This window comes from Barbatula barbatula, assembly GCF_947034865.1.
Source record: "Barbatula barbatula genome assembly, chromosome: 1".
NCBI lineage: Eukaryota > Metazoa > Chordata > Actinopteri > Cypriniformes > Nemacheilidae > Barbatula > Barbatula barbatula.
The window spans coordinates 29,415,474-29,430,913 of NC_136766.1; the positions used below are offsets into that span (position 1 = coordinate 29,415,474).

The following is a 15,440-nucleotide window of genomic DNA, read 5'->3' on the forward strand; positions in this document are numbered from 1 at the left end:
ACAACGATATATTCATTAGATTTTTTCAAACTTTCAAGCGACCCAATATTCACAAAATATGCTGTATATACATATACTTTTCTCACCTCCACCATTCTGAAAAGCAAGATATGGGAATCTCCACACGTTTCCCAATCCTACGGCATATCCCACCATAGACAAAATAAAATCCATTTTGTTGGACCAGTTTCCCCGGGCCTTATTTTCATCTCCCCCTGCATCATCATCGTCATCCTGTAGGAAAAAAACGTAATATTCGGCTATAGGCTCATTCAAGATATCTAAATGGCTATCAAAATTATACACAAACATTATATATCTGAAGCAACAAAAATAACAAAAAGGCGAACGGCATAACAACTTTCAATGATACAAGGTAAAAGCAGATATATATGTAACGCATGAACTTGCAAAACTGCAGCCAGCAGAAACTTCGGGCAATCCTCGCAGTTCATATAAGCAGACATGCAACTTCGTTGTCGATTAAATTATAATTATATTTAGTTTTTTGCTTTAGTGCGATAGTGGTGCAGTATTTTATGTTTTCAAATGGACTCCTTCTACAGCCTACTTGCCACATTGTCTTTACCTGACCTAATAGCGAAAACGCTTGTAATTACTGTTGTCAGAAATAATCACTCTCAGCAAAGAGACCAAGTTAATTAAAATAATTTTAATACTGGGAACAGATTTCGTTTCGCTCCTCTTTTGTAAACTACATAAGAAAAATCTGTCGAAGGCAAATTAGGACTAGAATATGAGTCTTATTTTTAATCACAATTGACATTAGCTCTCTTTGGATTCTGATTCCACAGTAGTCCTAATATTCGTTTATTCAGTTCTTAAATTTGTAATTATGTAAATAATGTAATAATTTAAATGTTAAATACAGAATATGGGTCTCGTGACCAGCCAGACATAAATATATAGATTTGCTCAATACTCTGCCCGTCTGAACGATTTAAACCCAGTGGTAATTGACTGACTGTATAGGAATTAAAATGTTCATTTGTAACCACTTACCCCCGTCACCGTGCCAGGCAGAACAGATGTATTACCATCTGCATCCAGTAAGATGGTGGTCTGGCTCATGGAGGTCCATTCACTAGTGGTGTTATTATGCTCCGCGGAGATCGTTACAGCACCTTGGTCATTAGACATCGCGTCCGAAGTGGCTTTACCGTGAGTGGTCGAACCGTCCATACCTACTGAATCATTTCGCACAGCAGAGGAAGCGAACGTGGGTCCAGGGGTTACGTTTTTAAACGTCCCATAGGCTTTGCTGGAATCCAACTCACAGGGTTTGTTTTCGGGAGTACAGAAAGTTTTCCGTTCGTTTGCAGACTGCTGTGGCACCACGTTACCATTATCTGGTTTGTTAGTTGTAGCTCCAACCGCTCCCCCCGAAGATTGAGGCAGATTATTGTTTGGTGGCTTTTTTAACATTTCTCCTTGCTCAGAAAAATCCTGCAACGGAACAAATGTGGAGTGTAAATTGCGTTATATCACAAACCTGCAAGTCGGCAGCACAGAAAATCATACGAGAGCAGGCTGATCGTTTCCGGACATACATTCTCCACTTTGGTTTTCAGCTCACGGACGATCGCTGTTTGGTTCTTGCTTTTACCATTAGAGAAAAATTCTTTAATTTTACGCCTCATTTCCTTCCTGTCATTCAAGCCCTGCACAACCCTTGGTTTTATGGGCAATAGACAAGCTGCCGTGCTCAGCCGAGACTTTCCCCCCTGCGGCTTCCACCAGTCCTGATGTAAGTGTGCAGTGCAAATGCGAGTGAAAGCATGGAACGTTACACCAACAATTACACTGCACCATAGGACAACACTCTCTTCAAATGTCTAAAGGTTACAATTTTCTCATTTATTTTTATATCCGATGAACGAAAAAACAACACGGTTCTATTGCACCGTTCTCCTGGCTATTGTGCATCTTCAATCTTGTAACGATAACGTAATCGTGTTTTTGATTAAAAGTCATTGTCTTTGTAAACTTACTTTGTATGTGTAAGTAAATACGTATAATATATATATATATATATATATATATATATATTACAGTATGCAGCACGAAGGTTCCGTCATTTAAAAAAGTTTCAGCACCATGGATAGAGTCTTAGTTAACAGCGCACTTCAGTTACTTACTTTTCTCCGTCAATATTGTTCTCATTTGTAAACGAAAAAAAGGGTGAAAAATCAATGTGCTTTACTCACCATTTGTGCAGAGTCAACAAACGTGGGGTATAAACAGCTGAAAGAACGGCAGGCAGGCAGACGGAATTTGGTCGTGCAAAGCTTCCTATATCTCCGTGGCAAAAATCGGGTCTCTGCGTCAGTGGATAGTACTGTACCCTTCCCGTGACATTTTCCTTATAATGGGGTTTGATAAATCATTGGCTTTGAATTCTGATTTTACACGCGAGGACGGGAGCTCGTGACACACAAGACAGCGCGAGATTACGTTTTAGGACGGACTCGTGACTGATTAATAAACTTGTCCCCCAGGACTTTGTAAAGATGTTCATCTGACGCAGGCTGAAGAGGATTCTGCAGACGCAGGCTGATTGTGCATATCTGACTTATTGACCAGATAATCAAAACACAATAGCCAATGTAAAAGTATTTGAATAATAGGAAACTTTAATTTAGCAAGAAAGTAGCAATTGCAAGCATTTATTGCCAAAATCAAACAAAACAATGACTACAAAATTATGAAAAATAATTATATAGAATAATTTATATAGAAGTTCTACTGATATTGTTAAAGTTTTTACGTCAAACGAACACTCACGTACCTTTACACGCAAAGAAAAAGGAATGAACGCCTTCTGCTTCACTGTTACATATATTGCTCAAGTGTAAAAAGTGGGTGTGGAGGTAGTCATTTAACGTTTACGCAATATTTTTACGCAATAATTATTATCGGGTTTATTTCCAGTGACACTACAGTGTATTAAGCGTATACGGACATAATTTTAACAATTCACAACTCTAACACACATTCGAATAAGCAATATTTAATTATTAATGCACAGAAAACGTTATGCATATGCTTATTTGCTATTGATCTGTTCACTCCAACCAGTTTATTAATAACAGTTTATTAAAATAACAGTGCTGACTTGAAAATATAAATATTTAGTCTGTTCTGTCTTTATGTCACCCTACCACTGCTGCAGATCATACATCTACGGCTGCGAGTGATACGCCTCTATACGGCTGGATTAGCTCTTATCTCGAGGTTTAATTAATTTGTCAACAGAGAATAATTGTAATTGATTTCTGCTTTTCCATCCGTGTCATTCGTAGCCTACACGTATAAAGAAAACCAGGTTGCGCCTTTAAGAAAGAGGTATCCGAAATACGTGGTTTTTCAGTGCTACTTAACATTTATATGTAGCTTACAGTTCAAACAAGTAACTTCATTTCACCACGTATTTTGTACAATTTCCAATCAGGGACCTTTTGTTTAACTGACTGTGTAGTAACGATGGTATTCGGGTATTTATTTTACAAAATAGTTTTGCTTGACGAATATATTGCCGAAAATGTATTACATACGATTAGCGTAAGGATCAACAGATAAAGTAATTTGTCTTAATAGTTTCTGTTGTTGAAACACAAAATTTTTCCTGATAAGTTATATTAATTTAAAAAATGAATGTGCCTTTAGCAAAATAAGGTATGTAGGCCGATTCAACTCTTAAAACCTGCAGAGGGTTGCAAAAAAACTTTAGTTTAAGATCGCTGTTTGTGACAATATAGGCTATTTGATTCCAACTGGATTTCTTACACTGGACAACATTTCATATTAAGCCGATTTTTATTATACCCAGAAGTAAAACGATAATAAGACATTGCCAAATAAATTGTTATTTAAATTTTTGCTTACCCAGTCATTATAGAAAAACATTAGAATTTCTTGGTATAAATAATAAAAAAAAACATTTTAAATCAGGGGGTTTACAACCCTTTGTCTGCTGAAGTGCTTTTTTGCATGTTTTACCCCCTGAAATTTAAAAAATATATTTTGAGAACACTTTTGTTAAGTACACATTTGCATGTGTATCTAAAAAAACCTTTATTTGTATCCCTTTCAAGTTATTATTTTACAGTAGTATTTACATGACTATTATTTTTTAACATGTAACATTTCTTTGCAATTTACCTTTTTTTCAAAGTAATGGAAACAACACCGGTGTAAATAGTGTGCTGCGTCAACTAACGAACACCCTGCAATTTATTCATGAACCACCAGGGGTTCCTGAACGCCACCCTATGTTCTACATCAAGAAATTATGCCTCCATACCTCCTTGTATGCTGTTCTTTCCAAATAAAATGTGTTCTCTAACTGGAGGCTGTAGGTTTGGTTTCGAATGGAAATATCCAGAGCAGTGCTCTGGGGTCATTTTTGTTCTTAAGCACAGTAATATGACCCGGAAGTTCTTCTCATGTACAACATCAAGGAGAGAGGGAAAAAAGGAGGATTTAACACTGGCCGATTAAATAAACATGAACTGTCTATATAATTACATTAAGCCATATTTAATACATTTATAGTTGCAGTTAAAATGGCGTCACCTTGCATCACCTTTCTGTCAAATTGCAGGGCTTTATTTTCCAAAGGATAAGATAGAAAAAAAGATCTGCCTCCTATTGAAATAGAACAGATGCTGAGAGAATCGAAGGGAGGCTGACGAGCCGACTGAATCCAGATGGCAACTAAAGCTGCTGCTCACTACAGTATGATTACAGTATGAATATAGGCGGCACGCTTTATCAGGATTGCCTGAAGACAATGGCGATGATTACACCAGATAATCACTTTGATTAACTTCACGTTTCACTGCCAGGCGTAAATGAATGTTTACCCATTTGGTAAACAAGCCCTCCCTCTGTTATTTCTTTTATTGTATCCAGGTTAAATTGAAGAAAAATGCTGACTATAGCATTTGATGTAAGGCAATGAAGAGCAGTCAGATGTGGCCATTGCACTGAACTGCAACTGTCACATTTGTACTGTACTCTCATAATGCCAATTGATCATACCTCAACCAAAAGAATGACAGGTAGAGAAGATAAGGACAGAAGAAGCCAACTCTTACACAAAAATACAAGACTGAAAAACTCAGCTACTGAAATGTTTTGAAAAGATAGAAGCCTCTATAATACTAAGTTAAATGAAAAGTTTAATAAATAAGCAATTTAGTAATTCGTTTTTTCCCCTCAAAACAGCACATACCAAGCAAAAGTCTTGATAGTTTGTAAAAACCATTGCTTTAGTATAAACTGCGAGAAAGGAATTGACAGACCACAATGTAGTGATCGCCAGTATAACTTAAATGATAGAAAGATCAATTAAAGACAAGAAATTCACATTGGGGTGAAGGGAGGGATGGCTTGATTGAAATGTGTGTAAAGGCATGATTAAACTGGTGTACGTGTCAACATTGATACATGAAAAATAGCCTTTCAAGCTTTGTCCTCATAACCAAGAAGAGAAAGCAATTCATTGACCCTGTGATTCCTTGTAAACGTGGTCGGTAATGTTAGAGTTCACATTTGCTTAAAAATACTGAAAAAAAGTACTGAATAAAAACAAAAGCAAGATTGTTGATGTTTGTCTAGGGACTGTATTGGGAAAGATATTGGAACATTCAAAGAAAACAAAGATGGCTCCAAAGGGTGTGATACAGTATTATTTGAATTCAAAGCACTATTGCTACCAAGGGTGACTTAGGCAAATTGAGATATCAATGTATCTAATATTGAATCATTATTGCAGTTTTAGACAAAAAGTAAGCCCAAATACTGCAATACTGAATAAAAAAGCTGAAATTTGAAAAAAGACTCTCTCTGCAGCACATTACCATGTAAATTTGCTGTTCCCGTAAAGATGCATAAAATAGGCCTTCAGAATCACCAACACACTGCAGTGGCCCATCTGTCAAACAACTGCACCTCCCTTTAACAGAACTTTACTCTGACACCTCAATGATCTTTTCATATTCCGTCAACACGTCGCTGATTGATTTTTCCTAATTCTCTTCCCTTTCCTTCTTTAAAAAAATAAAAATAAAACACTTACTAACCTCACTATTCTTAGCTTTGTATACTGTGCTAGGCTTTAATGGACTAGTTTGATGCACTTATGTATTTTGTTGCCTATGTTATAATTGCTTCCAATTTTTCCTTATATGTAAGTCGCTTTGGATAAAAGCGTCTGCTAAATGACTAAATGTAAATGTAAATGTCATATTACAGAAAGGGTTGCAGTTTCTAAGAGTTTTTGGTACGTTGGCTGATCTATGGAAGACATGCCGCAGAATAGTTGATTAACTTAAATACATCCTAAAAGTGCATTATCAATATCTTAGCATCAACATTCCTAACCTTTGTAAATAGCTTAAATAGAAGTGAACTTTAGTAATGAGATACAATGTTTCTATACATTTCATGGAATTTTGCTTCATATTCATGTCTGTTGTATGGTATAATGTCACATCACGTTGTCGTCTATGCATTTGTACAGGTGGTTTTGGACATCTAAAACCTTGAGGGGTTAAGCCTGAGGAGAAAGGAAATATAAAAAAATCAAGATCAGGGACCATAAATCATCAGGGACCTCAAGGTGAAGTAAGAGACACAGCTTATAGATTTTAAGCATGTTTTCACATCTCGTTTCCTTTTTAAAAGCAATTTCAAACTTACAAATAGCCATACAAAATTGTCACACAACTTTTATCTGATGCAGATATCAGCAAATGGAGAAGTATTGTTAGCAGATGTCCTCTCTTATCATTAAACAGCTCTTGGAGGGACTGAGTGTGGTGCTGCCCATTGACAGCTACAGTTTGCAACAGTCATTTGTAATAGTGTGCTGCATTCAAGCACCATCCAACCAAGCATCAAATGCAATTTTTTTAGATAGTCATTGTGATAAGACACACTTCATCTGTTAAAGGGGCCGTGGCACTGCCTCATATATATGAATAGTTGGAGATTCTGCATTATAACTTTACACGAGGCAACCTGCTATAAAAAGCATTTCATTTTCTTCTTGGGTTGGTGTAGAGGTGAACAGGAGGATCGGCAAAGGACCTTGGGTCGGGATGCTGATGGAAGCACGATATGTCAGTGTGCTAACCACTAGGCTATAGGTACATTCCCTAACCGTGTTTTAATCATTTTTTGCTACTATCACTGGGTATTTTGTGCAAATAAAACAACATGTTTGTAATTGAAAAAATTATATTACATTACAAATTGCAACATATTCAATATCACATATAAAGAAATTAAACACATAAAACATTGAAAATGGCTTGAATATTTTTGAATATGTAACTTTGAGAGTTACACACAGATATCATAATTGACAGACAAGGAAGCCAATCAGACATCAATGTCCTCATTAGCCATTGTAACTGTAGCATGAATAAAACAAGTGCTTTGACAAACTGTTTTACAGCTATGATTTTATTAATCTTTAGCTTCTTTTTAAATTAATATTTTAACAATTAGACCAGCAAAATATAACATTATATTCTTTGTAGTCTTTATAATATAAGGTCAAAAGTGCATGTACTTCATAATAACTCAAAAAATTATAATTAAATTAAAATAACTATTGATTACATATAGTGGGTCAAGCCAGAGGTCACTGTTGTTAGTGCTTGAAATTTAGAAACTACTAATTATGTATGTGTCTTTAATTTCTGAACTACATTTGTTTTAAATTCATAATTTAGCTTTAAGGGCTACAAAATGTATATACTTAAAATGCCGCTGTATGCAGTGCAAGCACATTACATTTTATTTAAATAGCAACATTTCTTTTGGATCAAAATATATAATACTTCACACTATTATGATAACTATAACAATAACTACTATATTTGTGTCCATACCAGCGGACGATGATGATAGCATTATGTTAATTCTAAGCTTGTACGCTGCAGTCTTACAGTCATTAAAATGAATGAAGATGACATGTTGCTGCTTTACATTTAAAATGCCAAACGTCTTCTCTCCATAATGTGACTGCAAAGGCTGGGTGATTTCTGAAAAATGTGCTCGTGGCCAGAATTGTAAAGCATATTACCATTTTGTCATTATAAGGTTCAATCTAACACTTTTGTCAAAATATTCTTATTCTGTAACTTATTATGATTATGTGATTTTTTTTCTTTACACTGTACACTTCTTTACACTAAACAAAAAGGTTCTATTTACAAAGTCAAATGGAATTAAAAATGCTGAAAACTACCGAAGACAAAAATAAGGTTTATATTATTTTTATGACTGTTATGAGTCTCTCAATGACTGATGGATAGGGTTGGGTATCACTTGAATTGTATTAACTCCGATTCCCAGTTAAGATTCCAAAGTGGTAAAACAAAGTAAAACATCTGGTTTGTTGTCATTTAGACTGTTTTTAGCAATACATTCAAAGTGACATTTGAAAATGTATGGTACCTATAATTGGAATGTGATTTTACACAGTTTTATTATATAGTATAGTAAAAGTTTCACTAGTATAGTAAAACTATAACTTAAAAAAAATAATAATGTGATTTCAATGTGCTTTACTGAAAAACTATAGTTGACCTTACTGCAGTTAAAACATGCATTTTCATAATGCCTTTTAGATCACAAGTTAACACATGCAAATTTCTGTCCAAAAATGTGCATGCTGGAACGGATAAGAGGAACTGATATGTTCGTTTTATATCAAGTATCTTATTCGTCACCTTAAGAATCTGATTCCAGAAAGGGAATTGATTTTCGATTCCCAACCTTACTGATGGATAACCTGTCACAGTCTTAACTGTCAGGGAGAAAGAAAAGATACCTCTGTGACACACATCATCTTATGTATATCAAATCACTGCGATGACTGCATACCCACATGCCAGATAAACCCATTTGCAATGTAAAAGACATAACTACACAAAGCAACATCAAACTGGTGTGATTACAATTACACTAAATACAGAGTGTTTGTGAAAATGGAACAAACCAGCTTTGACAGAGATTGGAGTCTCCAGTATGAACACTATTTGTTTCCGGTGGGTCTTAGTGTCGGTTCGGACAGACGTGGAGAACTCGACCTACATTTTTAATTACAACAGCTTAAAAACAATTTATGCCAAGTAACAGCATAATATAATAAGTATGCTCTTGAAGGGCAGCTCAAGGTAAACAAATATTACAAGGGTAACCTAACTAAGTAACCTTTCCCATCATTGTGGCTGCCATATTATCATTTTAAAGTCTTTATGTACATAATATGAAAGTATAAAAAATTTGAGATTACTGCCTATGCAAAACTGGAATAAAATCAACAGAAATTCTGAATGTTTTACCAATCTCAACTAAATAACACACAAATAATACAAAGGTTGTCCACTTGCTCATTTAAAGCAAACCGATGTTAAAACACTCACAGCCAAACAGTTGACATATTCCTGCTTAAAGGCCATTGTCACAATCCAGCATACGATCGCTTGTAGTTGATGGGTTTTAGATTATTTCATTGCTTGTTCCAGTTGGTCACTGGAGAAAGGCAAATGCTTATTTCAGCATTTAGGTATGAGAGGCTCGTGACTGCATTGCAATTGCCTCGGGCCTAAAAGACAGCAAGGCGTGACCGCAATTGCTCACTGTTAAACAGCACAGCACTACTGCTTACCTTGTTTCCGCAGCGTATGCCGAAGAAAATGTCAAAATAGCCCACAATTGCCTGGAATGAAATATGAGGAAAAGGTTAGAACATGACATTCTAGTAAATGCTGACACTTGTTTGGACTGCCTAGCAGTAATCAGCTAAACACAGTAAAGGAGACTTATTGACATGCAATTAAAAAAAAACATGCAAAGGAGTTTTGGAAGTGCTGAATTTCTTCAATAATAAACAAAGAAAAAAATGGTTTTGGGTTTTTAATACACAAATTCCATTTAATTGCAGATTTAATTCCAAAGTATTAGGGTATAAATACCATTTTTTCCAACCCGCCCCCAATGACAGTAGTGCAGCTCTATCAATCTCAGGAGCATACTTGTAGTGGCAATGATGCAGAACTAATAGCTTTTAATCCTGACGCAGCTGACAACACAAGGGTTTTCTCGCTCACACAAAGCACAATCAATGAAAGAGAGAGAATACACACTACTAAAAGAAAAAGGCAGGTAAGGAAGACAGAAAAAAATGTTTTTTACACATATCAAATCATTACTTTCAGTTTGCTGGATTACATTTTGTCCAAATGTGCTAAAATAAATCTTAGATGAAAACAGAAAAAATAATTGGCTAAGATCAGCATTACCATTTAAAATTACCATTTTTGTGAAACTGTGGTGCTTGATGGCCCCACACGCTAATTAACATATTTGTGACATTTGGCGAATACAAAAAGGATTTTTGGACTCTGCCCCGGATATCCGGGGTATAAGATGGCGTGCTGCATTTATTTACCTTTTGTGCTGAGGAGCCGGAGAATCGTGTCTCGACTGCTGGACTGGGCGGCCAGTGTTGTGGCATGAAGGACACAACATCTCGTTTCCTCCATCAGGGAACAGAGGTTACATACGTAACTGAGACGTTCCTTTTCTGTTGGTCTCTCGATGTTGTGTCAACAGAATGGGGTTTCTACAAACACGCCACGAGCTGTGCCATGTCACAATCTCTAGCGGAGCGACGCTGACTGGCCTGGGCGTGTCAGACGTGAGTGCTAGCGCGAAATTGTAACCTTCCAGTGGAGAGGTAGGGAGTCCCAGAGCTTGAAAAAGGTGGGAAGCCCCTGTCACCGGCCATTACAGGCGGAGGCCTAGTTTCTCTCACTGTAAGGGCCACAGGTAAGCGCTATTTCTTTACTGAGAAAACGCACTACAGAGACCACTTCCACACAAATGGTCTCGCCAATAGGGGAGAACTCATGGGAGAATGTGCGGACTGTAAGGGAGTGCCGCGAGAGGTGCAAGGACCACATCGAGGTCCCAAGAGGAGCGGCAATGGCAACTACATACACTTTCAGTGTGAAAGTGGAGAGATTGCTCTCAAGTCTCTCTTGCAGGTAGGACAACACGACCCCAATCAAGCGATAACACCAGTAAGAGAAGAGGCGCCACTTAATTGCGTACAGTCGCCTCGTGGCAGGGGCCCTAGCCTGAGTGATGATCTCAACCACCGGGGGTAGGCCTCTCAGGATCTTCTCGTCCCACCCAAGAGCCAGACATGGAGATTCCAGAGGTCTGGTCTCGGATGCTACAACGTGCCCTTCCCCTGTGAAAGAAAGTCCTTTGTCAGGGGAATCGGCCAGGGGGAGTTGTCGTCAAGAGCATTAGCTCCGAGAACCAAGTCTGGTTGGGCCAGTACTTGATGCTCCTCTTCCCTGACCTTGCACAATACCTGTGCAATGAGACTCACAAGGGGGAAGGCGTACTTCCGCTTGCCCGTGGCCAGCTTTACGATAGGGCATCCGTGCCGAAGGGGGCCTCGGTCAGGGAGTACCATAGCGGGCAATGGGTGGTGTCCAGGGAGGCGAACAGGTCCACCTGTGCCTGTCCGAACTGCACCTAAATGAGCTGGACTGCGCTGGGGTGGACTCGCCACTCTCTGGGTTTTGACTGACTAGAGAGCGCCTCGGCTGTCTGGTTCAGGTCGCCTGGGATATGTGTGGCAAGCAGAGACATCTTCACCTGCTGACTCCACAGGAGGAGTCGTCGGGCGAGTTGTGATAACTGCTGTTAGCGAATACCACTCTGGCAGTTGATATACGCCAAGGCAGTTGTGCTGTCCAACTGGACCATGAGAGGTTGCAACCTCTTCAGTGCAAGTAGCACAGCCAACAACTCTAAATAATTGATGTACCAATGCAGGCGAGGGCCCGTTCAGCAATCCTGCTGGGAAGCATCTGTCGTCAACACAACACGCCTCGAAACCTGCCCAAGAAGGACCCCTGTCTGAAAAAAGGTAATTGAAGGAGGATTAACCTCACTGCAGCGGAATCGGTTTGTTGAATCACTGCACTTGTACTTTCTTTCATATTAGTGTATTTTATTCATAGCATACATTGGTACTTATCACTGCTGTTGCTAAACTTATCCTGATATCTCAATGACCATCTCCTGGTTATTTACTTGAACATCCTAAACCAAAACACTCAGCGCCGTTAGCATAGCACAAGCGTGCTAGCGGGCTTTCTGTTTACACTGCTAAATATCATCTCGCCTTCTAGTTTTCTTGTGTGCTAACGGTTTCTCTCTTAAGCGTATATATACTAAGAATCTCCGAGCAGCCTTGGTAAGTTGGAATTACTCTTCAAACCCGGTGAGTTATGGCTTCTTCTCTTATTATTGTCACTTGCACCTCATGTCATATGTTTAGCTTAGCCTTCTCTGTCAGCGGCGAGGGCTTTACATGCGATAAATGCAGGGAAATAGCTAGGCTGACAGAGAAGATCTCAGAATTAGAGTCTCGCATCCAATCTTTATCTGAGGATAGGAAGAATGTAAGGAGCTTAGAAAACACTTTGGATGCGAGCAATATTAGCGCGCACAGTTCGGTTCCGGTTGAACAACCCCCGCAGCTGGGAAACTTTGTGACTGTGAGACGGTGTAGTTGCAGGTCAAAACATCACTCAACCGTTCAGACTACAGTCTCGAACAGGTTTGCCCGCTCAGTGACGCACCGACTGAGAAACCTGCTGAAAGTGCCCTAGTTATCGGTGATTCTATTGTTCGGAACGTTAACATAGAGGCACCAGCCACCATAGTCAAATGTTTACCGGGAGCCAGAGCGCCGGACATCAAGTCAAATTTAAATGTGCTGGCTAAGGCTAATCGTAAATTCAGTAAGATTGTTATTCACGTCGGCACAAATGATGTTCGACTCCGTCAATCGGAGATCACAAAAGATAATATTTAAGAGGTGTGTGAGCTCGCAAGCACGATGTCAGAGACTGTAATATTCTCTGGCCCCCTCCCCGCTGTTACGACAGAGAGACACGGAACACAGAAGTCTGAAACAGATAAAGGTTTATTCACAAATAAACTTAAGACCTCACGGAGGAGGATTAGAGATGGACCAAACAGGAACCAGGGAGGACACTGGAGACAGGAGACGAGGTGGATGACGAGGAGGAGGACGACGACGAGGGAGACGAGGAGAAACACCGGAGCTTGTAAAGCAGGTTGGTGGTTGTCTGGAGTCCTTGACATTGACGTGTGACGTTAACGAGACCGGACAAGGAGTGAGGGAAACTGTGGTGGTTTAAGTGCTGGTGGTGATGAGGTGATGATGAGATGCAGGTGATCGTGATCAGAACTCGGGGGAGATAACACGTGATGCTTGGGTGGAGCCTGGCGTGTTCGTAACATTACCCCCCCTCCACGGCCCGCACCCGAGGGCCGAGGACCCCGACGACGTGGTGGTCGGCCTCTGCCTCGAGGTGCTGGTCGATCCGGGTGGGATGCATGAAACTCTTCGAGCAGGTTGGGATCAAGAATGTCATCTCTGGGTACCCAAGATCGTTCTTCGGGACCATACCCCTCCCAGTCCACCAGGTACTCGAGACGACCACCACGCCGCCGGGAGTCCAAGATCTCCTGGACCAGATAGGCTGCGCCGTCCTCCATGATGAGTGGAAGGGGGGGTTCCGGGGTTGCACCAGACTCTGGGGAAACAGAAACAGATGGATGGTGAGGCTTGAGAAGGGATACGTGGAAGGTGGGGTGAATCCTATAGTGAGGTGGTAGTTTGAGTTTGAAAGTGACAGGGTTGATCTGCTGGATTATTGGAAACGGGCCAATGAACCTGGGACTCAGTTTCTTGCACGGTTGCCGGAGACGGATGTCCCGGGTAGACAGCCAAACCTTCTGTCCTACCTGGAAGGGTGGAGTGTCTGAGCGGCGAAGGTCGGCTGTCATCCTCCGTCGTCGGAGAGCACGTTGCAGTTGTTGGTGCGCTGAGTCCCAGACCCTCTCACTCTCCCGGAACCAGTAATCCACAGCCGGAACATCCGATGTCTCCCCATACCAAGGGAACAGCGGAGGTTGGTAACCGAGTACACACTGGAATGGAGTGAGACCCGTAGAAGGTTGACGCAGAGAGTTTTGTGCGTACTCGGCCCAACCTAGGAACTGGCTCCAGGAGTTCTGGTGGCCGTGGCAGAAGGTACGGAGGAAGCGGCCGATCTCCTGGATCTTTCTCTCTGTCTGTCCGTTTGACTGTGGATGGTATCCCGACGTGAGGCTGACGGTCACACCTAGGAGTTTAAGAAACGCTTTCCAGACCTTAGAGACAAACTGGGGGCCTCGGTCTGATACAATATCTTCAGGAATGCCGAAATATCGGAATATGTGGTTAAATAGGAGTTCTGCCGTCTCCATGGCGGTGGGTAACCCCTTCAATGGAATGAGGCGGCAGGACTTGGAGAACCGATCCACCACCACTAGGATACAGGTATGTTTCTCAGAGGCAGGGAGGTTAGTTAAAAAATCTACTCCTAGGTGTGACCAGGGTCGATTAGGCACAGGCAGAGGAAGGAGCTTGCCGGAAGGAAGGTGGCGGGGACTCTTGGACATGGCACACTCCTGGCATCCTTTCACGTACCTTCTGACTTCGCATGCCATACTTGGCCACCAGAAGCGTTCCCTTAGCAGTGAGAGGGTCTCATTGACCCCCGGGTGGCCAGTGCCCAAAGAGGAGTGAGCAGAGTGAATGAGGGGATTACGACGAGTGCGGGTGACATACTGGAGATCTGGAGGGCAGCCCGGCGGGGCCTTTGTGGAGGTATTGGAGGCGGGCAAGGTCTCTTCGGACCAGATAATGGGGCTGATAAAGACTTGGTCTGGTAGAATGGGTTCCGATTCTTCCTTACGTTCCTCTGGGCTAAAGATACGGGACAGGGCATCTGCTTTCACGTTCTTGGATCCAGGTCGGTAGGAGATGTTGAAGTTGAACCTGGTGAAGAATAGTGCCCATCTTGCCTGGCGAGGGTTCAACCGCTTAGCTTCTCTGAGATATCCCAGATTCTTGTGGTCGGTGATGACCAAAAAGGGATGTTTTGCACCCTCCAGCCAATGTCTCCATTCTTCCAAGGCCAGCTTGATGGCTAGTAGTTCCCTGTTTCCAATATCATAATTTACCTCCGCCGGGCTGAGTTTCCGGGAGAAGAAGGCACATGGGTGGAGTTTACTGGGGTTCCCCTGCTGCTGGGATAGGACTGCTCCCACTCCGGTGGTCGAAGCATCTACTTCCACGACGAAAGGGATTTCTGGGTTGGGATGGACGAGGAGGGGAGCAGTAGTAAAGGCCGTCTTCAGAGCTTCGAAGGCCTTCGTGGCTGCTGGGGACCAGGACAGAGACTTAGGTTGATTGCGAAGAAGATGTGTGAGGGGACTGGCAATGGAACTATACCCTT

The 15,440-nt window shown here is 40.9% G+C and overlaps 1 protein-coding gene across 1 annotated transcript in view; it reads right to left on the minus strand.

Annotated features, from left to right (window-relative positions):
* Positions 1 to 1,661, minus strand: part of slc6a5 (solute carrier family 6 member 5) — a gene marked incomplete at its 5' end in the record, with an annotated part of 29,587 nt that extends 27,926 nt beyond the window's left edge. The window contains 3 exons of the mRNA XM_079469573.1: positions 87 to 234; positions 1,024 to 1,467; positions 1,572 to 1,661. Coding sequence (XP_079325699.1) covers positions 87 to 234; positions 1,024 to 1,467; positions 1,572 to 1,661 — 682 coding nt within the window. The remainder of the gene's footprint in view (positions 1 to 86; positions 235 to 1,023; positions 1,468 to 1,571) is intronic.
* Between the last annotated feature and the right edge of the window lie 13,779 nt (positions 1,662 to 15,440).